General features: G+C 38.7%; 1 protein-coding gene across 2 annotated transcripts; it reads right to left on the reverse strand.

Annotated features, from left to right (window-relative positions):
* Nucleotides 1-21764, reverse strand: LOC311087128 (GTPase IMAP family member 8-like). 2 transcript variants are annotated; one of them, XM_084120378.1, is made up of 7 exons: nt 21709-21764; nt 20639-20773; nt 18525-18620; nt 13630-14196; nt 12954-13559; nt 2438-3655; nt 1-1205 (listed from the first exon to the last, which is right to left on the reverse strand). In XM_084120378.1, exons 3-7 carry the CDS (start codon nt 18544-18546, stop codon nt 523-525), a joined length of 3096 nt encoding a protein of 1031 aa, XP_083976504.1. In that variant the 5' UTR covers nt 18547-18620; nt 20639-20773; nt 21709-21764; the 3' UTR covers nt 1-522. The 2 variants fall into 2 exon arrangements, with proteins under 2 accessions (XP_083976504.1, XP_083976503.1); XM_084120377.1 differs by lacking the exon at nt 20639-20773.
* Nucleotides 21765-22568: the final 804 nt, after the last annotated feature.

The raw sequence follows: 22568 nt of genomic DNA on the forward strand, positions 1-22568 counted from the left end.
TGAATTAAAATCTGTATTTATTAAATCCTTTTCATTTTCACATTTTCCAACTTTTCATTTTTAAATGTTTTATATGTGACATATAAATTATTATCATCTGAGTAAGTGTCATTTGCCCAAAAGTCTATTTCATCTCCTTTCATCTCGACGCCGGTTACTTCTATGCCTGCTTCTGATATTTTCTGAAGGACCTCCTCGGTTGAAAGCCCTGTAAGAACCATGAGTAACCGTGCTATGACTTCTTCTCCACCGATGGCCAAAAGAAAGAAAGACCGCAAACTGGACGTTCTTTTAAATTGAGATTCAAGCAGCCAATCAGGGCTGGCTCTACACAATGTGATTGGCCTGACATGAGTTTGTTTTTTTTTCAGCTCGAAAGCCAACGGAGAGTTGCTAGACTACCCTGGCTGCAAAATAAATGTTGCTGCCGCTAGGGTGCGTCTAGATTTCTAGGTTACACTTCTGGCTATCTCTGTCACTAACTCTTCAGGTTTCATCTGTGTGTCAAAGAACCCAGGAGTATCAACTACAGACACAGATCTGCCTTTGTCTACATCTCTCATCATCTTCAAGCATCTGATTATTGTAGTGTCCTCCTCCATTCTGCTCTACCATTGTGTCAATCTTCTTCAGTAGATCATTCACCTGATCTCTGTTTCTCATGTCTCTATTGTTGAAGACGTGAAATCTGCCTCCACACTGATCAACTAGATCTCTTAAAGCTGAGCTCTCCTGAATGTGTGTCTCTATGGCCTCTCCTCTCAGCAGATCTCCATGAGTGAAGAGAATGATGGAGTATTTTAACACTTCTTCACCAAACAACATCTTAATCTTCTTAATAATCTGTTCATCCCCTCCAAATCTGACACTGAACACAATGAGAAAAGCGTGAGGTCCAGGACTGGATAAATAAACACTTCTGGCTATCTCTGTCATTAACTCTTCACGTCTCATCTGTCTGTGATAGAATTCAGGAGTATCAACTACAGACACAGATCTGCCTGAAAGAGTGGCGTGTTTCACTGAACATTCACTGGTTACTGGCATCACACTGATCTCAGATCTGAACTCTCTCTGTCCCAGTATTGTGTTTCCAGCTGCACTCTTTCCAACTCCACCACTGCCCAGAAGAACAATCCGTCTGGATGAGAGAGCGGAGACTGGAGTGTCCTTGATGTTGGTGAGGAATCTTTGTATTATTGACACTGTATAAAAAAAGAAAACATATCACACAATCACTTATTTTACTACCATTTACTGCACTAATAAAATACAGTTACAGTAACATATAGTAAATACCAATTCAGTATCCAGATTAATCAGACAGTATCACTGCTAAACCAGTGATAAAGCAATACAAATTGACATGTTTTAAGCTATTTTTTATTAATAGTGACGGTTTTAAGTTATCTTTCACTGCTAATGTGGAAAGAATTAATGACATATTTAATATTTTCAAAGAATGAAGCCTAATTCCTTAATGGCTATTTAATGTTCACATTCCCTACAAATCAAAAAAAGCTTTTTAGACTTTCAGATCCTCTATAAAACTTTCAGAAGTGTCACTTGATCATGAGGTCCTATTGTCTTGTTGTTGAACACATGGTATCTCAAATCATATTTCTGAATGAGTTTCTTCAGTGATTCAGTGTCATTAATGAATTTATTAATTGTCATGTTTTCTTCTTCAGCTGTGTTCAGTTATGGGAAGATCAGATCATTTTATTGATTTGACGTTTTAAATTTCGTTCAGCAAAATTTATTCAAGCAAGTTAAAATGTTATATTTTCTATAGTTAAATTAATTCTCTAAACATGCCCACATATACAATCTTTGATCATATTCTGAAATAGGAAATCATTATAATGCAGCCAAAAAAAGCTTTGAAAATTCACATATTCAGCACATAATACAGAGATATTAAAATATTTGATTTCAGTCATTTCCACAGTGAGAAATAATTAATCTATGCAAATGTCCAGTGTTTCTAACATTACACGTTTGTATTTGAATAGACATTTTATACTATAAACTACATGAAACAATCAACATACTTTGCAAAGAGTGTGAAGCTATCAGAGAAAAGATGTATCAGGCTACAACATAACATGTCAAAACTAAACCTGACCAAAACACTAACCTTGTTAAAACAAAATTGACTGAAGAATCATGATTTGTTCACGCAAAATTTGTTAGTGAATGAGACCCAGTGTGACAGATCATCATAAATTCATTTTTGAATGTTGATTTTTGTCTGTATCTTTAAGTTTAAGCTACAGATTTTGGTTTTGTGTCAAGCTTACAGATGCAGAAAAGTGCATCACACTATAATGATGATTGTAAAGTCAGAATCAGAGAAGAAATATTTAAACACTGAAAACAAACATATTTATATTTCAACAGAATGTTTTACATTGAGTTATGAAGTTCAACTTACTCTCTGTGTGATCAGTAACTGGACTTTGTTTCTGGTGATGTTCAGATTTCAGTTTTTCTTGTTCTTCTTTTTTCTTCTCTTCTCTTTTCTGTCTCTCATCTTGTTTTTCTTTTCCCCACTGCATTCGTTCCAGTTTCATCTGCTCAAGCATTTCACTCTCCTTTTCTTCTCTCTCTTTTATTAGTGTTTTATATTGTTCTACTCTTGCATTAAACTCTTCTTCTCTTTTCTTTCTCTCTTTGTCATGATTCTGTCTTTCATTTTCTATTCTGTTCACCAGTGTGTCTATTTCCATCTTAATTTGGTCTTTTTCGGTTTTTATTTTTTCCTTTTCTTGTCTCATTTCCTCTATTTCATGTTTAAATGTCTCTCGTTCTTTTCTCATCTCGTCTCGTATTTCTCTCTGATGTTTCTCTTGTTCTATTATTTCTCTTTTGAGTTCCTCTTCTCGTCTCTTTCTCTCTTTGTCATGATTCTGTCGTTCTTCCTCCATCATCATTCTCATTCTCTCTTTCTCTTCTTCTAGTTTGTCCACCAGTTCTTCTCTTTCTCTGACTCTGTCCATCAGGATCTTCATCTGTTGTTCTTGTCTTTCTCTCTCCATCTGTCTGAACATCTTACACGAGTAGAAACTCCCTCCGTTTGCTTTCACCATGTCGTCTATCTTCTCCAGTAGATCAGACACCTGTGTTCGGTCTCTAGTCTGATTATTATTGAACACATGATATCTGTTTCCACACGCTTCAATCAGGTTCATCAGAGGAGATCCAGGTTTTCCCAAACACTGTTCAATGGTTTTGTCCTTCAGGAAATCTCCTCTGGTGAAGAGCACCATGGTGAACATTAAAGATTTCTCACCAAACGTCTCTTGGATGATCTTCACTGATGTTGCTTCTTCTCGAGTGAATCGTTGTCCTAAATTGAGCACAATGATGAACACATGCGGTCCAGGCAGGATCATGGAGATGCAGTGTCTGATTTCTCTCTGGATCTCTTCATTAGTGAGTTCAGTATCAAACAGTCCTGGAGTGTCGATCACAGTAACGCGTCGGCCGTTGATGTCAGATATTTCACTCTGACTCTCTTTAGTCACTGACTCTTGAGATATTTCTGCTGTAAACGCTTCTCTTCCTAAGATTGTGTTTCCTGTTGCACTTTTTCCAACTCCAGTTTTTCCCAGCAGCACAATCCTCAATTCATCTGGGTTTTCACATGAAACTGAAAATTAAAAACAGAACAAATCATACTGAAATTTAAGAAACCGTCTTCATTCATTCAAGTGACAAGATTATCAGAGGACTGGGGTAAGATGGACCACTTTTCACCAGTTTCATTATTTTGATGAGTCAAAAATATTCTTTGTTATATTTATACCAAATCAAACTCTAAAATGTAGTGCCTTTTCATGTTCCATAACTTAAAACGTTTAATAAGCGTTGGCACAACTTACCCCATGCCTGTTAATATGCTGGTCAGTAACCACAACAATGGAGAATTTAATATAATTTCTTTAAAAAAAACTGACACTCAGGAGAATACAAAGTAATGATAACCACTAACCAAACATGCCACATCAATGCAAGACTCAACACTGGGGAGAACTAAGGGCTTAAATACACAAAGAGAGGTAATCAACTGAACAGGTGTGTGAAACTAATTAACAACCAAGAAAACTAACTAGGGAACACAGAACACAGGCAAAATGGGAACATAGTACTGACTGAGGACGAAACCAAACAGAACTAAACATAACCCTGACATTATACCCCCCTTCGGAAAGGCACATCCTCACACAATAACTGTAGAGAGAGGGAGAGAGGGAGAGAGGGAGAGAGAGAGGGAGAGAGGGAGGGAGGGAGGGTGGGGGTCCTGGGGCAGATGGGGTGCAGGGCGAAGGGCACACAGCAAAAACTCCAGTGTTAAATTAACACTCAAGAGTGTTAAAGTTAATGAGATAATTAAGTGATTAATTGAGTGATGATTGAGCATTATTGAAGACACCTGATGTTAACAAGCAGAATCACTGAAGGAGAAAATCACAAATTGTAAGTTACCAGTATGGTGATTTGTGTTTGCTTTAGTTGGGCTCTTGACCCTTATATGTTTATTTTAAATTTTGCTTGTCTGCTGTTATTGATTTATAACAGTCAGATGAACAAAGAAAAAAAGTGATCTGATGGTGTTGGTTATATTATGACAATCATCATTTGAAATTGATCACTGAACTCATTAAGATCCTTATTTCTGACTTAGATTTATGTTGTTGGTTACAGCATAACTGATTCTGCAAAAATCATTTTTTTAGACACACACAGACGTCAAGATTCAGTCAATGCATCTCAATAATGGTGATGAGCAGAATATTCAATTAGGAAAAGTAAATTACATAGACAATTCAGATCATAATTTATTCATACCGCAATGCATGATGAGAACCATTAATGAGTTGTGATTGGTGGCAGCCACTGCAACATGCTTTTTTATTGTCACCATTATTGAGATTCACAGGCTGATTATTGATGTCTGTGTTTCTAAATAAATTCATTCTAACATATTTTGATCAGAACAATGTTTATGAAATATTTTTGGATTATATGAAAAATACTGAAAATTATATACTGTAAAACCACAGAGTTGCTGTAATTAACAAGCTAAGCCATCTCAATAAGTTTCGTTTTATGGATCACAACATGATTATGTCAAAACATAACCAACACCATCAGATCACATTGTCTCTTTGTTCATCTGACTGTTATAAATCAATAACAGCAGACAAGTAAAATCTAAAGTAAACATATAAGGGTCAAGAGCCCAACTAAAGCAAACACAAATCACCATAATGGTGGCTTACAATTTGTGATTTTCTCCTTTAGTGATTCTGCTTGTTATCATCAGGTGTCTTCAATAATGCTCAATCATCACTAAATTAATCACTTAATTATCTCATTAACTTTAACACTCTTGAGTGTTAATTTAACACTCATATTTAAACACTTTACACTCTTGAGTGTGGACTCATATACACTCCCAGGAGTGTTAATTTAACACTGGAGTTCTTGCTGTGCAGGAAACTGGCAGAGATGATAGTGGGAGAGACCAAGGGGTGATGATGGTGGGAGGATCCAGGGAGGACCGGGGAGCAGGAGTAGCCAGACAGGGACCCAGAGAACAGCCAGGACGATGGTGCACTGTAGAGTCAAGGGGGGAGGAGGAGGCATGGTGGAGACTTGGCTGACAAAAGCAGGGGGACAACTGATGGAGCCAAAGCCGAAGAAAGTGGAGACCCAGGCGGAGTCAGAGAGCAAATAAGACCAGACAACATTGATGGTTCTAGAGAGCAAGGAGGAGCCACAACAATGAGCAACCAAGGTGGAGCCAGGGTATTGCGGCGTATAAACTTAAAAACCAATCCAAACGCCGCAGCAGGCTAAGACATATGGGTTTATACTGAAGACGCGTCACGCTGAACCATTGCACATGATGGGATGTCTTTATTGTTCCATTTCACAAGCTTAGAAAGAACCAACACTTACTTTAATAGATGCATTTCATAAGCCGTGCAAAGATACCTCAGACAGCATTAACAGAAGATGATGAAGATGGTGATGGTGATGAAAGTTTCTCCACATGCTCACCCTACAGCCATAATCTAAACACACCGCCATGCCACACAGGTGAGTCCACACACTAATACAGACACCAGAGGACTGAGGCGGAGGCGGTGGGACTGAGGAACAAGTCAGAGCCAGAAGAAAAGCGGAGCCTGACGGAGCCATTTTGGAGGGACAAAGCACAGCTGAAGGCCCAGAAGATCGGGATGGAGGCAGAGATACATCTGATCAAAGTAGAGCTGGAGGGACAAGTGAGTCGGTGGAGCCATAAGGACGATGGGCCCAGGTACAGCTGAGGGAGTCAAGGGATCCTCTTGACTAGGCGGAGCTGGAGACCAGACCTGAGGAAAATCCACACAGCAGAGTGGCGACAGAGGAGACGTCAAGGGCTTGAAGGGAAACAGTGGTGGCGTGGCTGAGGAACTGTCTGTTATTGAAAGAGGAGGTGGAAGATGGAGGCTGGGCAAGATCCTCAGAGACACAGGAGACTTAGAGCTCGGTGGGACCAGTGGAGACACAGAAGACTTGGAGCTGGGCTGAACCAGCGGGGACACACGAGACTTGGAGCTGGGAATGGGGACCCATAGTTTACCAGCACCCACTCCACAAACGCTACGAAATTCCCCAGGCAGACATGCCTTTGTGCACTTGTTCAGGCTGGTTCTGAAAAATGTGCATCGTGTGTGGTCTGGAAAGTTTGTGAGGCACGCCAGGTCTAAAAAATCTTTGGTATGGTCCTCCAGGCTTTATTGCTCCTGCTCCAGGCAGAGCAGTTGTACGCCTGAAAAGTCCATGGTGGGGAAACAAAAGAGCAAAAAAAACCCCACAAATAATCTAATCTAGGTCTTGCGTTTTCTTACGCTATGCTGGGCAGTAACCGCGATTACAGAGAATTTAATTAATATAATTTCTTTAAAAAAACAGACACTCGGGATAATACAGGAAAAGGAATGATAACCACTAACCAAACATGCAAGACTTTATACTTCTGCACAGAGTGTCCACCGAAACTCACATCGTAGGCTGCGCACATAGCCGACACAGTCAGGAGCATTTATACATCTGTGTTCTGTCAGTAATACTCTGCACTTATACCGCCAAAACGCTAGTAGGTGATGGGGTTTCTATGTGCCTCTGTGTTGAGTTTGTTCGCCGCTGTTTAGAGTTTAGGCTACTACAAACAATGGCGACTGAAACTGAGTGGATCATGTTGGAATTGGAGCTGATTGTGTTAGTGTTAAAAAACAGTTACTTTTACTGAAATGACTTAAACCAAAAATGCAGAAAGGAGAGAAGGCGTCAGAGGAGATGGTAAGTACAACCCATGAAATGCGTAGGAGGAAATACGATGCTACCAAGCCGACAAATCACAGATCTTACGGTCTGCATCATCGCGACATGCAGTTACATTTTCAGAGGGGAGCGTGCCAGGGTACGGCAAAGGGTACACAATTATTCATAGGCTACGCCGTACCTACTGGCTGATCGATTGCTCCTGTCTGCCTCTCTGCCTGCTGTGAGTTTGCTGTGCCTGCTGTGAGTTTGTTTGCTTCGGTGCTGTAAGCTCCGTCTTAGCCTCATATTTCTTTTTTTTTTTTAACCATCATTTACTACAATTTGTAGTTGTTTATACTAAATACAGCTTACCCAACATCTCAGATTGACATCGCTAGCTTCCGTTACTACTAGCACAACACGCTAATTCGCTACTGCTAGCCTGTTAACGCGCCACCCGTGCGCTCAGCTGTTTTATTTATTTATTTTTCTCTCGCGCGCTCGCGCCTTTGAGTTAATAAAAGCTCAGGTAAGTAATAATCAGTCAACAAACACGGTGAGTAATGTCTTGTCCTGTTATTGTCACCTGCACTTCATGCCACATGTTTAGCATAGGCTTCTCTGTTGGCAATGTAGGATTTATATGTGATAAATGCAAGGAGTCAGTTAGGCTGACAGAGAAGATTTCAGAACTAGAAACACGCATCCAAACCTTAATTGAGGATAGTAAGAGTGCTAGAGCTTTAGATACTATTTTGGATGTGCCTAGCATAGTGAACTCTTTACATGATGCGGTTCCAGCTGAATTAGTGCCTGCGCAGCCGGGCAAATGGGTGACAGTGAGGGATCGCTCTAGTCGCGGATCAAAAAACCACTCTTCCGTTCCGATTACCACAACAAATCGATTTGCCCCGCTCAGTGAAACACCCACTGAGAATTCTGTTGATTGTGCCCTAGTAATTGGTGATTCGATCACACGGAACGTGAAAATAGAGACACCAGCGAACATAGTCACATGTTTGCCGGGAGCCAGAGCGCCTGACATCAAAGCAAATTTAAAAGTGCTGGCTAATGCTAATCGTAAATTCTCTAAGATCATTATTCATGTCGGCACTAATGATGTTCGACTCCGCCAGTCGGAGATCACCAAAATTAATATTAAAGAGGTGTGTGAACTTGCAAGCACGATGTCAGGCACTGTAATCTGCTCTGGCCCCCTTCCTGTTCGCAGGAGTGATGAGATAGTTAGTAGATTGTGTTCACTGAATCGCTGGCTGTCTGAGTGGTGTCCGTGTAATAATATAGAATTCATAGACAATTGGAAAAGTTTTTGGGGCAAACCTGACCTGTTGAAAAGAGATGGTATTCATCCCTCCTGGGATGGTGCTGCTCTTCTCTCTAGTAATATGGCTCATAGTCTTAGAGCTCAAACATGACAAATTGGGCACCAGGTCAGGAAGCAGACAGACTGGCTAAACCGACCGTCTGCTAGCGGCCTCACGTCACCAAGGTCAGATAAATCCTATCACATAGAGCCTCTTTCACCTAGATATCATCATATAGAGACTGTGTCTGTTCCCCGAATTTGGAAATCCAAAAAATGTTTAAACCTATCTAAGGTTAAAAATTTAATTGATGTTCAACAAATAAAAAACAGCTATAATACAGATGAGCAAATGCTAAAGCTTGGGTTGCTGAATATTCGATCGCTTACTTCAAAAGCACTCATTGTTAATGATATGATTTCAGATAATAACCTAGATGTGCTGTGTTTGACAGAAACCTGGCTAAAACCAAACGATTACATTACTTTAAATGAATCAACCCCGCAAGATTACTGTTATAAACATGAACCTCGTCTGAAACGCAAAGGGGGTGGTGTTGCTGTAATTTATAGTAATATTTTCAAAACCACTAAGAAATCAAGTTTCGAATATAATTCTTTTGAAGCATTGGTGCTTAATGTAAAAATATATAGTATAAATGATAAATCACGTTTGAGATTTGTGCTGGCTACTGTATACAGGCCACCAGGGCACCATACAGACTTTATCAAAGAATTTGCGGACTTTCTATCAGAATTAATATTGGCTGCAGATAAAGTACTAATTGTTGGTGATTTTAATATACACATCGATAATGAAAAAGATGCATTGGGTTTGGCATTTAAAGACATTGTAAACTCAATTGGAGTTAGACAACACGTGTCAGGACCTACTCATCGTCGTAATCATACTCTAGATCTAATATTATCACACGGAATAGATGTTGATGCCGTTGAAATTCTGCAGCAGAGCGATGACATCTCAGATCATTATCTAGTCTCGTGTAAATTACATTTAGCCAAGGCTGCAAAGCCGACTCCGTGTTACAAATATGTTAGAACTATCACTTCTGCCACTAAAGATTGCTTTATTAATAATCTTCCTGATCAGTTTCATCATTTTAGCATCCCGGATAGCTTAGAAGAACTTGATATTGCAACAGAAACTTTTAACTCTCTCTTTTCCAGCACTTTAGACACAGTTGCTCCTTTGCGCTTAAAGAAGATTAAAGAAAATAATCCAACGCCGTGGTACAACGAGCACACTCGGGCCCTTAAGAGAGCAGCCAGAAAAATGGAGCGCAACTGGAAGAAAACAAAACTAGAGGTATTTCGCATTTCATGGAAAGAGAGCTCGATTGCTTACAGAGAGGCTTTAAAAGCTGCTAGATCTGCTTATTTTTCAAACCTATTAGAAGAAAATAAACATAATCCTAGGTATTTATTTGAAACAGTGGCTAAACTAACGAAAAAGAAAGCTTCAAGCCCAGAAGTTTCCAAGCAGCACAGCAGTAATGACTTTATGAACTTCTTCACTTATAAGATTGATAATATCAGGGATAAAATTATAACTATGCAACCGTCTACTACAGTATCGCATCAGGCAGTGCATTGTAGCCTCCCTGAGGAAAGATTTGATTCATTCGTTGCTATAGGAGAGGAAGAATTTACTAAACTCGTTAAATCATCTAAATCTACAACATGTATGTTAGACTCTATACCGACTAAGCTACTGAAAGAGATGCTTCCAGAGGTCATAGATCCTCTTCTTAATATCATTAATTCGTCTTTGTCTCTAGGATACGTACCAAAAAACTTTAAGCTGGCTATGATTAAACCGCTTGTTAAAAAAATGCAACTTGATCCTTCAGAATTAGTCAATTACAGGCCGATCTCGAATCTACCTTTTCTGTCAAAAATACTAGAAAAGGCAGTATCTTCACAACTATGTTCCTTTCTAGAAAGAAATGATATCTGCGAGGATTTCCAGTCTGGATTTAGACCGTACCATAGTACCGAGACTGCTCTCATTAGAGTAACAAATGATTTGCTCTTATCATCCGATCGTGGTTGTGTCTCTCTATTAGTGTTACTCGATCTTAGTGCTGCGTTTGACACCATTGACCACAACATTCTTTTAAATAGACTAGAAAACTATGTTGGCATTAGTGGAATTGCACTAGCATGGTTTAAATCATACTTATCTGACCGTTATCAGTTTGTAGCAGTAAATGAAGAGATGTCTCATCGATCACAAGTTCAGTATGGCGTACCACAAGGCTCAGTACTAGGACCGCTGCTGTTCACTCTGTACATGCTACCATTAGGAGATATCATTAGGAAACATGGAATTAGCTTCCACTGTTATGCCGACGATACTCAGCTCTATATTTCTTCAAAACCTAACGAAACTTACCAATTCACTAAATTAACAGAATGCATAGCTGATATAAAAAATTGGATGACTCGTAATTTCCTACTTCTAAATTCTGAAAAAACAGAGATTCTAATTATTGGACAAAAAACGTCCTCACGTAATAACCTAGAATACTGTCTAACACTCGATGGCTGCTCTGTTAGGTCTTCGTCGTCGGTTAGGAACCTGGGTGTGCTCTTTGATACCAATCTTTCATTTGAAAGTCACGTGTCTAGTATCTGTAAAACCGCATTTTTCCATCTTAAAAATATATCTAAATTACGCCATATGCTCTCATTGACAAATGCGGAACAATTAGTTCATGCGTTCATGACATCAAGGCTAGATTATTGTAATGCTCTACTGGGTGGTTGCCCTGCACGTTTAATAAACAAACTACAGCTAGTTCAAAACGCAGCAGCTCGAGTTCTTACCAGAACAAGGAAGTATGACCATATTAGCCCGGTTCTGTCAAAACTGCACTGGCTCCCTATTAAACATCGCATAAATTTTAAAATATTGCTGATTACTTACAAAGCACTAAATGGTTTAGCTCCGCAGTACTTGAGCGAGCTCTTAACGCATTATAGTCCTTCACGTCTATTGCGATCTCAAAATTCCGGCCAATTGATAATTGCTAGAATATCAAAATCGACTGCTGGCGGTAGATCCTTTTCCTATTTAGCACCAAAACTCTGGAACAGTCTTCCTACCATTGTTCGGGAAGCAAACACACTCTGTCAGTTTAAATCTAGATTAAAGACACATCTCTTTGACATAGCGTTCACATAATACATTATAGACTTCTATAATTCAATATTAGGCTGCATAGATAAGGTCAGCTGGAACCGGGAACACTTCCCATAAATCCTGATGTACTTGTTACATCATGAGAAGAATGGCATCTACGCTAATTTGAGTGTCTTTGTTTATCCCAAGGTTTTCCCGCAGCCTGCCGGATCCAGGCCGTTTCCAGATCTGATGAAGGACCTTCGCCTGGACCCGATGTCAATGCAGTGCTGAAGTGCTAACTAGTCTCTCCCTATGGAGGATCCCTTTCCCACTCTACAGATAAAGCATCGTCGGGAAAACTCAATTTGCGTATCTACCCCGAATTAATAAAATAAAATTAAATTCTGAATCAAAACTGTAAGGAAACACCAGTAATTTGTTTAGGCTTGGTTTTTAGGGAATTCCAAACATGCACACATCAACGCACATAACTATAGAACCCGTTCTTAATGCGCATCTGAACGCCATCAGCGTTTCTCACAGGTTCGCGTTTAAAGTCTGTGTAGAGAGAATGGTGTCGTCTTGGCGGCCCTAATTTAAAAACAAATGATCGTTGCGACGGAAGCGAATCAATCAAAACTAACTTTAGCTGGAAAATAACTTTATTAAAGAACCGCTATAAAGCCAAAACATTCTTACGTTAAATGATACATTTATCTCTGTAAAGCTGCTTTGAGACAATCTACATTGTTAAAAGCGCTATATAAATGAAGATGACTTGACTTGACTTGACTACTGCGTACACTCGACACAGGAATATTGGGCTTAAGGGTTTAAATATACAAGAAGAGATACTCAACTGAACAGAAACAGGTGTGTGAAACTAATTAACAACCAATGAAACTAATTGGGGAACACAGAATACATGCAAAACTGGAACATAGTACTGACTAAAGACTAAACTAAACTGAAACTTATCAGAACTAAACATAAGACTGACAGTAGTAAGATTAGCAGTATAAGTGGATTCGGCCAGACATCAGATATATATATATATATTTTTTTAAAGATTATCATATTATTGATTAATTAATTATATTATTCATCCTAACTAAAAGCTCTGTAGTTTTAGAATTGAACTGATTTTCTGGTTATTACCTTGTGACAGTAAAAGTGTCTCTTGTGAATGAATTTTCTTCTTCATCTCTTCATATTTCATCAGTTTTTTCATCTGTGCCTCCAGAAATGTCTCTGTGGAGAAAAACTCTCTTCTGTTTTCTTCCAGCATCTTCTCAACGTTCTCCATCAATGTGGACACTTGTGTGGTGGGACCAAAGAAATGATGTCGTCCTCCAAAACTCTCAATGACAGAAAGCGTTTCTTCATTGAGTTCTGCTGTCTGATGATCTGAATTCTGCATTATGAGGATCATGATGTGTTTGTTGATCCTTGAGCTGAAGATCCTCTGGATCTCCTCCATTTCTGCTTTGTCTTCATTATTGAGTGGAGCATCAGGAATAATGAGGAGGAAAACATGAACTCCAGGATCACAGAGAGACACACAGCGGAGAGTCTGACGCATCACTTCCTCCTCTGAGAGCCGAGTGTTGAACAGAGCTGGAAGCTCCACCAGACTGATCACACGTCCATGAAGCTCCACGCCTGATCTTCTGTCTTTCTGCTGCAGGATCAGCTCTGATACGGAGGACTTTAATGTGCCATCGCTCCCACACACAACAAGATTCAGCTTCTCTCCCTCTGAAACTGATAGAAGAGGAATACATTTAAAAACTGTTCATTTATCACTATAAACATCAAATATCATCACACTCACGTCTTTTGGCCTGTTGCTTCATTGTGAAACACTGTGAACCTTCAGCACAAACCAGGTGCCGTCCATCATTCATTTGCACAATGTCCTCAAACGTCTGCAGAAGATCATGAGAAGATCTGTTTCTCTGAAGACTGAAGTGTCTGCTGCAGCATTTCTGAATGATTTTCTGTAGGATGTCATTGGTTTCAGTCGGTTCTTGTGTGGTGAGAACCATGGTATGTTGATAAACCCGCTCAGAGAAAGAGTCCAGCACCTTCTCCACACACTCTTGATCTTCTGTTGAACACTGATCATGTTTGAGGAGCAGAACAATCACATGAGGTCCTGGATCAGACAGAGACACACACTCTCTCACAGTCTGTGTGATCTGATGATCTGAGATGTGTGTCTGGAGCAGCTGAGGACTATTGATGACCATCACACGTCTGTCCTTCAGTCTTCCTCCGACTCTCTCTACAACACCTGGAGGAGCTTCACTGTCAAACACCGCTCGTCCTAATAAGAAGTTTCCCACTCGACTGTTTTCTGACACACTCTTCCCTACCAGAACAATCCTTATATCGCTCACTGAAACACATACATGAGCAACATGTTATGACATCAAGATCTTTACCAAACTGGAAATCATCAGCATCAGCATCTGCTTTCAAGGTCTGAATTTCACATTTGTGTTTTGGAGGGACTAAAACTGACCAAATTAATCACATATCTTAATTTAAGTTAATCAGTGTTCATCTATATAAAGACTTCCCAGCAGGCACAGTATGCCAATGTGACGTCAGGAAAACGTTGGACTCCAACTAATCAAACGTCAGTCAGACGTCATATTTTGGTTGAAAATGAAAGTCAGGTTTTTAAGAATACAATTTCCTCTGGCTGCTATAATTGTGTGTAACTGCACAACAACTACATAAATGTATCCACTAACCATTCAGAAACGTCCAGGTGTGTCTAAAAGTTGAGTCTCTCTTCCTGAGTCTCTCCGTAAGGCTGCACTCACCACTGGTTATTTCTGAGATTCTGGATAAGTGAAACTATTTGCATGTTTTGTTATTGCTGGCGTGTCTGAAGCTTGTGTAAAGGATCAGCCTCTTCTGAACAGGCCCGGGGAGCAGCAGCTCATTTGCATTTAAAGGGACACACAAAAAAACGGAGCGTTTTTGCTCACACCCAAAAAGGGGCAAATTTGACAAGCTATAATAAATGATCTGGGGGTATTTTGAGCTGAAGTTTCACAGACACATTCTGGGGACACCATAGATTTATATTACATCTTGTGGAAAGGGGCATAGTATGTCACTTTTAAGTACAATAAAGTATAGGCATTTGTTCTACTGTAAGTTAGACACTTTTAAGTGAAACTTCCCAATTAACTTTTTTCCTGCCATAGACGGAATTATCCGGCTTCCAGTGTTTTCACTCTTAAACAGAGGGGGGAGCTATTACACATCTTCTGAAAGAGTACAGAATCTCCTGATCAAAACACATGCGAAGAAGAAGCAGAAACACAAGGAACAAGCATTGCTGACGCACATTTAGGGCTGTTGCGATAACCGCAATATTGTAGTACAGCGCTACTTACAAAGTCGAGCGCAGAGGAATGCAAGTAACAATAGCAACCACGATATTTGCGTGTTTTCTTTTTTCATAAGGCTATACCTTTCTTGTTATGAATTTCGTGCATGTGTATTGAATGTTAATAAGTTAATAATGATAACAAGGCTGTGTTTATCGTGGTGATTTGTAATGAGGTTTTTTGGATTTGCAATTATCAAGCCTAGACAGTGATTGAGAGAGATGGATTGAGCGTGTGCGATTCTACGTCTGTCTTTGAGGTCAAGTCATATTCGGGAAAAGGTTGCCGTGTCCAAGGAAAGCGAAATATTTGTCGTATCATCCTTTTAACATTTAAGGGACTGTTCACATATCACAGCGGCCCTCCTTCCATGCACTGAATGACACTGGTCAATGCATTGAATCAATGCCACTGGTCTCTATTCCCCTTATTCACCGCGCCTCCATCTTGAAAACCAAAACGAGGCTAGGGGGTACACTACCGTTTCATCTCTTCCGGAATTAACAGTGAATTATGTTGAAAAATGGGCAAATAACGACTGCAAGAATCCCCAGCTGTTTTGCTGAAAGGTTACAGCAACAGGATCGAGGGATATGTGCACAATGTGGAAGGTAATGCACAGACGATGACGGCTTTTTTTCTGAAATCAACATGAGCTAACGATACTTTTAAACAGAGTTGGAGCAGCCAGAGAAATACTACTGTTCAAAAATAAAGGTCAAGAGCCCAACTTAAGCAACCACTGGTCACCATAATGGTGACATGAAACAAACCATTCCATAAAACATTACCATCTAAACGTCTGTTAAATCTAAATAAGACCGTGTGTAGATGTATGACAGAAATAAAGTCAAACTGGTAAAATAATAAGTGCAATAATGGTTCAAAGTCAGTAGTTTTTATTTCTCTTTTCTGTTCTTGTTTCTCTTTCCTTCAGTGAGTCTGCTTGTTATCATCAGGTGTCACCACTAATGGCCAATCATCACTTAATTAATCACTTAATTACCTCATTAACTTCAGCACTGCTTCAGTGTTAACTCAATTAACTCATTAACTTAAACACTGCTTCAGTGTTAATTTTAACACCCTGTAGTGTGGACACATATGTACACTGAGGAGTGTTAATTTAACACTGGGGATTTTGCTGTGTGGACTCCTATATTACAGTTTCAATATGTAGGCTATTAAATGCATTTTCTGAGAATTTATATTTCAAGTTTTTACTGCAAATGTCCCGTTTATAACTCTGGAATTGGCCAATATTAAATAATTTATCCTCAACTAGTTTTGTGGTGTAGGTCTACGTATTGTATGTTAAACTACACATTAAGAGAATAAATTATTATGCAAGTACTTTTACTTTTAATACTTAACGTACATTTAAAATCAGGTACTTTTTACTTAAAGTGTAAGTTGCAGGTTAACCACCACAGCCAATTAATGTGTAAATTAAAGTGCTCTATATGTATATATTTAATTATTTCTGTCTTAAAATGCGTTAAAATAACATTTATTGGGGTTTCTTCAAAGGTAGCGTGTTTTTTCAGTTACTGGGTGATGACGTCACAAGAGGAACTCGCAACCCATACTCTGCTAGATTCCCACTGTATTACGGCTATTTGGAGAACAACTGTGGATGTGGGAAACCATCAAATTCTTTATGGACCACAGCCCTACAATTTTTAACTGGTCAGGCGTGAGATAGGGGAGCCATGGCACTCAAAGAGTTATTAATGCTTGGTGTGAGGAGAATTAGTGGAGGGTTAGCCAGGTGAGTAACGTTAGCTACGTTAGAGCAAGTCTAGCCTGGTGCAAACTTAACCCGGATAATATAATGGAACAAGCAAGTCTTTTCAAAATATTGCCGTCATGTAGAATAGCAAGGAGGGACAACGACTGAAGACATTATTTACTTACAGTAAGTCAGTCCAAATCAGAGCTGCAAGCCTGCAACGTTAGAGATGCACACACTGCACAGGCATCAATCGCTAGTCTCATCGACGCCTCAAACGTCATGTAATAATACCCTTCCTCAATCCACGTGTTATCAATTTCTCACGATTTAATTAGCGATGTTTATTGTCAGAAAAGAAAAAGAGAGATCGATGTCCCCATCACTGTGTTTGTGTGGGCTATGCCACCCAGTTGAATGTGGAGAGTGTGTGCTGCCGTGAGGTGAGCGCGTTTAGTAGTTTAGTGGAACAGCTCGACCTGCGACCGGCTGATCTGACGTGCCTGAACCCGTTTGTTTTGCGAATAGCGTATTCTCATTTCAGGCAGGATCACGATCCCCTTGAAGTCAGCACACACGAGTATGTTTACAATGGAGTTATTTTATCCATAATTTGTTTTATCAAATAAAACATACAACCAACTTTTCTTAAGTTATGTAAGGCGAATATAGCTGCTAGTGTACGGTAATTCTACTAGTGAGTTCCTCTTATGACGTCACGCCCCATCTAGTGGAAGGGAGCGGGAGCGGTTAAACCACTGTTAAAAGTGCCAACTTTTCATATTATATCAGCATTTTGGCATAAAAAACAATGGTGGGCGGTTCTTATCTTTATGTTTAATAAACACATTGCATTACTTCGTGAAAAATTTAACCTGCAACTTACACTTTAAGTAGGGTTTTCATTGTGGTACTTCTACTTTTACTAAAGTAAATATGTCTCTGGTTATTTGTACTTTTACTTAAGTACTGAGATTCAGTACTTCCTCCACCACTGGACGTAGGTGAATAAGGCGAATTAAGTGAGGCATCAGCTTCAGCGTTACCCATGTGACGCACTGCTGGTCAGCTGAGCCTTAAAAAGTGAAGTTCAAAGTTAAAAATAATTAACACCTTGTTTCAATACATCTATCTTTTAATGAATCCGCATTTTGAACGTGTTCATTGAATGAACAGTTTAATGACTAATGACAGACACTACCTTGCCAATGGTAGTAACAAGTAACTGTGCGCTGAGTGACAGCCTGTCTATGCGCAGAGACGAAGGCTCTGTCCCAAATGGCACACTTCATATGCACTTTCGCTCTTGTTGACTTACAAAGGCTGTCGTGTGCGAGTGTCCGTTAGGTCCATGAGACCGGCTTAGGGTGTCCCATTTGTCATTTTAGATATGACTGATTTTTATTTTTCAAGTGATTGTTTTAAATGTAGCCATTGAGTCTGTTTCTATATGATGATCCTGTTTGAGTTGAGCCCAGCTGCTTATAGTTTGAGATAATCAGTTATTATCTGAACCAGAGATGACTGACTAATATGACTGATGTCTATTCAACTATTAATATCATTCATATATTCATAATCTCTGACCTCTGCTTTCTCTGCTGGACATGATGATATTCTGTTCTTTCTTCAGTCTTCAGTGGATCATCTTCTCTGACTCCTGACTTCTGTCTCTTCATCATCCTGTGAGAGATTACAGTGATTTTATTTTTTTAACACACACTAATGAGATCATGTTACCACACCACAACATTTATTTGAATATGATACTTTAATATGCCGTTGTTTAAAACTATTCTGTCTGGGAGTTGGTTTTCTCCAAAACACACACATTACATAAATTGCTATACTGATAAAAACTGAATGATTGTTTTGGGGTGTTTCTGTGTATATGAGCATCTTATTACAATGATTTGCTCAAAGACATACAAATAACTTAGCATCAGATTTGTATAGTCCAGGGGTCAGAAAATAAAAGTCCTGCCATATGTTTATTCCACCCATGAACTCAGTCAGCTGGACTTTTACTTTCTGAACCTGGACTTTACACCTCTGACTACATGTCAGCCAAGAGCAAAGAAATAAACCAGAACTGGACCTTATCTGAGCCACAAAATCTGTGTATATTAAATATGGAGTAATTTCAGCCACAGCCTCAGATGAAATCCACTGAAGAGAAAAGAAGACATTAAATCTGTGAAGATCTCAGCAGAGGAGGATTAAACAACTCCACAAACAGCATTACCAGCTTCACTTATTACTAACCAGACTGACTTTATTTATGTCAGACGTCTACAGAAGTTTTTATTGAGAATTAACAGAGGTTTAACTCTAATGTGTTTCATTTGAAGTCACCATAACAGTGATGAGTGCTTCCATTAGTTTGGCTCTTAACTCATATTATATCTTTTGTCTTTTTTGGCTGCTATGATGGTGTGTTTGTCAAACACATTTGCAGCAGCAAAGAAAGCTAAAGTGAAATGAGATCAGGTGATGATGGTTACCTGTTGATGGTTTAATAATCATCATGAAGTATCCTGCTCCACTGACGCTTTTCAAATCTAACAATTGTGTTCCATTAAAAATTTCACATCACAAACCCTGAGTTACTGCAGTATGAGATCTAGCAGTATTATAAATGTCAATATAGTATTATTCATTATGAATCAGTTAGAAGAATTTCATAAACTTGAGCACTAAGTGTTAATCTACTTTGACAAACATCAATAATCAGCGTATGAATCTCAACAATGGTGACAATCAAAAGTACCTTGCTGCAATGCATGCTGGGTACCAGCATAGTACAAAACTCCCAGCATGCATTGCAACATGAATAAATTATGCAGCTGAATTGTCCTATAATTTTAATTTTAAATATTTGCTTTTATTTTTTTGCTGTTGTTTTTGTAGTGACATTTAGTAGCTTTTTTGTAATGTTCAGAGTTGATCAGTTTATCTGAATATTTTTGATTGTCACCATTGTTGAGATTCATATGCTGATTGTTGATAAGTGTGTGTGTCATACTAAATAAACAATTTTTATTCTCATGTTTGTTAAAATATTTTAAGTATTTTATTTTATAAGATATAATACAGCTTAATCTCATACTGCAGTAACACAGGGTTCATGATATCAATATATTATTTGAACAAAACAAATTTTTAACACAAATTACAAAAGTGATTCAGGCAATAGCATTATGATTACAAAGCCATCAATAAGTAACCAACCTAACCTGCACTGATTAAATGTAGCTTTGTTTGCTGCTACATATGTGTTTGACAAACACACTGTCACAGCAGCCAAAAAAGACGATAAATATAATCAGAGTTAAGAGCCCAACTAATGGAAACACTAATCACTCTTATGGTGACTTCAAATGAAACACATTAAGAGTTAATCCTCAGTTAATTCTCAATAAAACTTTTGTAGACGTCTGACAGAAATAAAGTCAGTCTGGTCAGTAATAAGTGAAGCTGGTAATGCTGTTTGTGGAGTTGTTTAAATCCTCCTCTGCTGAGATCTTCACAGATTTAATGTCTTTTTATCTTCAGATGATTTCATTCGCACGGGATTAGTATTTTACCTGGTGACCTCTAGTCATTTGTAATAATTGCGGAGGTTGTCTGTGATCTTAATCCCGTGCGAATCGACCATGTCTGTAATTTGTAAAGTAAAAATTCCCCCGCAAATGACCTACCATATTTCGCCGAACACTGATGATATTAGTCCCGTGCGAATCGGCATCTCTGTGATTTGGCGGGGTCGTATATATTTTTTTCAAGGTTTTTGTTTCCCATGCGCTTTTTTATCCATCTTTCGTGAAGAATAGATGCTGCGTATACAATTTGCAGAAAGAGAAAGCTGAAAAAACATTATTAGATTGAGAGGAATGACACGTATAGCAACATGCGGTGAGGAGCATTCTTCTGTTTATGATATATCATACAGCTAGAACTATAATAACGACAAGACATTTCCAAGCAATAGCCTATTGACATCATATCCGGGAGATAAGTCAGTAAATTCGAGTAAAATCACAGGCTTCGGTTATCCTGTGCGAATGCACCACACGTAATTTCTAAATCCCACGAGGTCCCCATATAATACTAATCCCGTGCGAATCGGGCTTAAGACTGTGTCTGAAGTCATTTGTAGTTCTTGTGTTTCTGCTCGTCTCTTTTTCTGTTCTCTTCTTTCCTTCAGTGATTCTGCTTGTTAACTTATTAAGGCTCAGATGACTCCATATTTAATATACACAGATTTTGTGGCTCAGATAAGGTCCAGTTCTGGTTTATTTCTTTGCTCTTGGCTGACTTGTAGTCAGAGGTGTAAAGTCCAGGTTCATAAAGTAAAAGTCCTGCTCAGAATTTTGTTCCAATCACCTGGATTTGCTAACTAGCAGTTTTTCAGCGAGGAGATAGAAATCAGCTGACTGAGTTCATGGGTGGAATAAACATATGGCAGGACTTCTACTTTCTGACCCCTGGACTATACAACTCTGCGTAGCATATTTGATTTAACAACAAAAAAAAAGAGCCATTTCAGAAATTTGTTTAGCCAATTGTATGCAACAATACAATTGCACATTTTGCACTTAAAATATACAGAATCTAGACGCACCATATGGTTCCATATGAAAGTGAAACCAACCATTGTACAGTTACAATTACACTCCTAATTAATCTAAAATGGTCATTTTGTGCTGTGTATAGTATTTACATATTACATTACGCTCCACAAACAGTGTCTTTAAAGTTAAATTGATACCTGCATGTCGAGTATTGTCATTTCCTTCAACAAAGCAGGAAGAAATCTGTGTGGGCGGGGTTAGTGACGTCACAGTCAACCAAACCAATCCTAGCATGGCAAGACATTTTAGCTTAATGTTCCCAGTGTTACTCGTCATAATTGTATTATTACTAGTAAGAATTTAATTAGAGAGCAAACCAATTTAATTCTTACTAATAACAATTACAATCAGAGAGCTCTACAAATGAATTTTTACTTGTCATATTTTTTCCATTCACTTCCATTCATTTTTAATTACAGAGCTCTACAATTACATTTTTACATGTGAAATATATTTTTAATACCTGAGGTAATATTTCTCATAATTTATTCAGAGGGTATGAACTATTGTTTTTCATATCCATTTTCTTGAAAATGTATTTTCTTAAAAGTGATCCCAACCATGTCGTTTCTCTTTATCACTATCATTTTAGATGTGGTGTGAACTCTGCTATTCTTTAACATTGAGAACGATTTTTAGAACTATATCTTTGTCGTTATTTGTATCGTTGTTGTTCTTGGTGTGAACAGTAGAGATTGCAATTACGAGTGACGCTATAGTGTTTCTTCTTGTGCAGTGTATCCAATAAACTACATACATACACAAAGAGTCACCGAACCAACCGTTTATTCATATCTGTTCATACTGACAGAGCAGCTACTGCCGCTAACAAGTTCAAGCCAGACTTCTTCACCTTCGCACTCCAACAACCCCCTTTACCCCCCAGGTGGCCCTCTAGTGGAGTCTGCCATAATCCTAGTGAACAGTGAGGAACATATAATGTGATATTCTGCATATAGACTGGTTAAGCTGCAGTCACATTTTAAAATGTGTTCAA

Source organism: Abramis brama, assembly GCF_963993115.1.
Source record: "Abramis brama genome assembly, chromosome: 1".
Taxonomy (NCBI): Eukaryota; Metazoa; Chordata; class Actinopteri; order Cypriniformes; family Leuciscidae; genus Abramis; species Abramis brama.

What these genes read in the sequence shown, in the direction of transcription:
- LOC311087128 (XM_084120377.1), bottom strand. Translation starts at nt 18,546, where the DNA reads ATGTCCAGCAGAGAAAGCAGAG. An exon ending in GAAGCAACAGGCCAAAAGAC is followed by an intron (nt 13,560 to 13,629) that starts GTGAGTGTGATG and finishes CTCTTCTATCAG; the next exon opens with TTTCAGAGGGAGAGAAGCTG. An exon ending in GACACTTTTACTGTCACAAG is followed by an intron (nt 3,656 to 12,953) that starts GTAATAACCAGA and finishes TTTAATTTTCAG; the next exon opens with TTTCATGTGAAAACCCAGAT.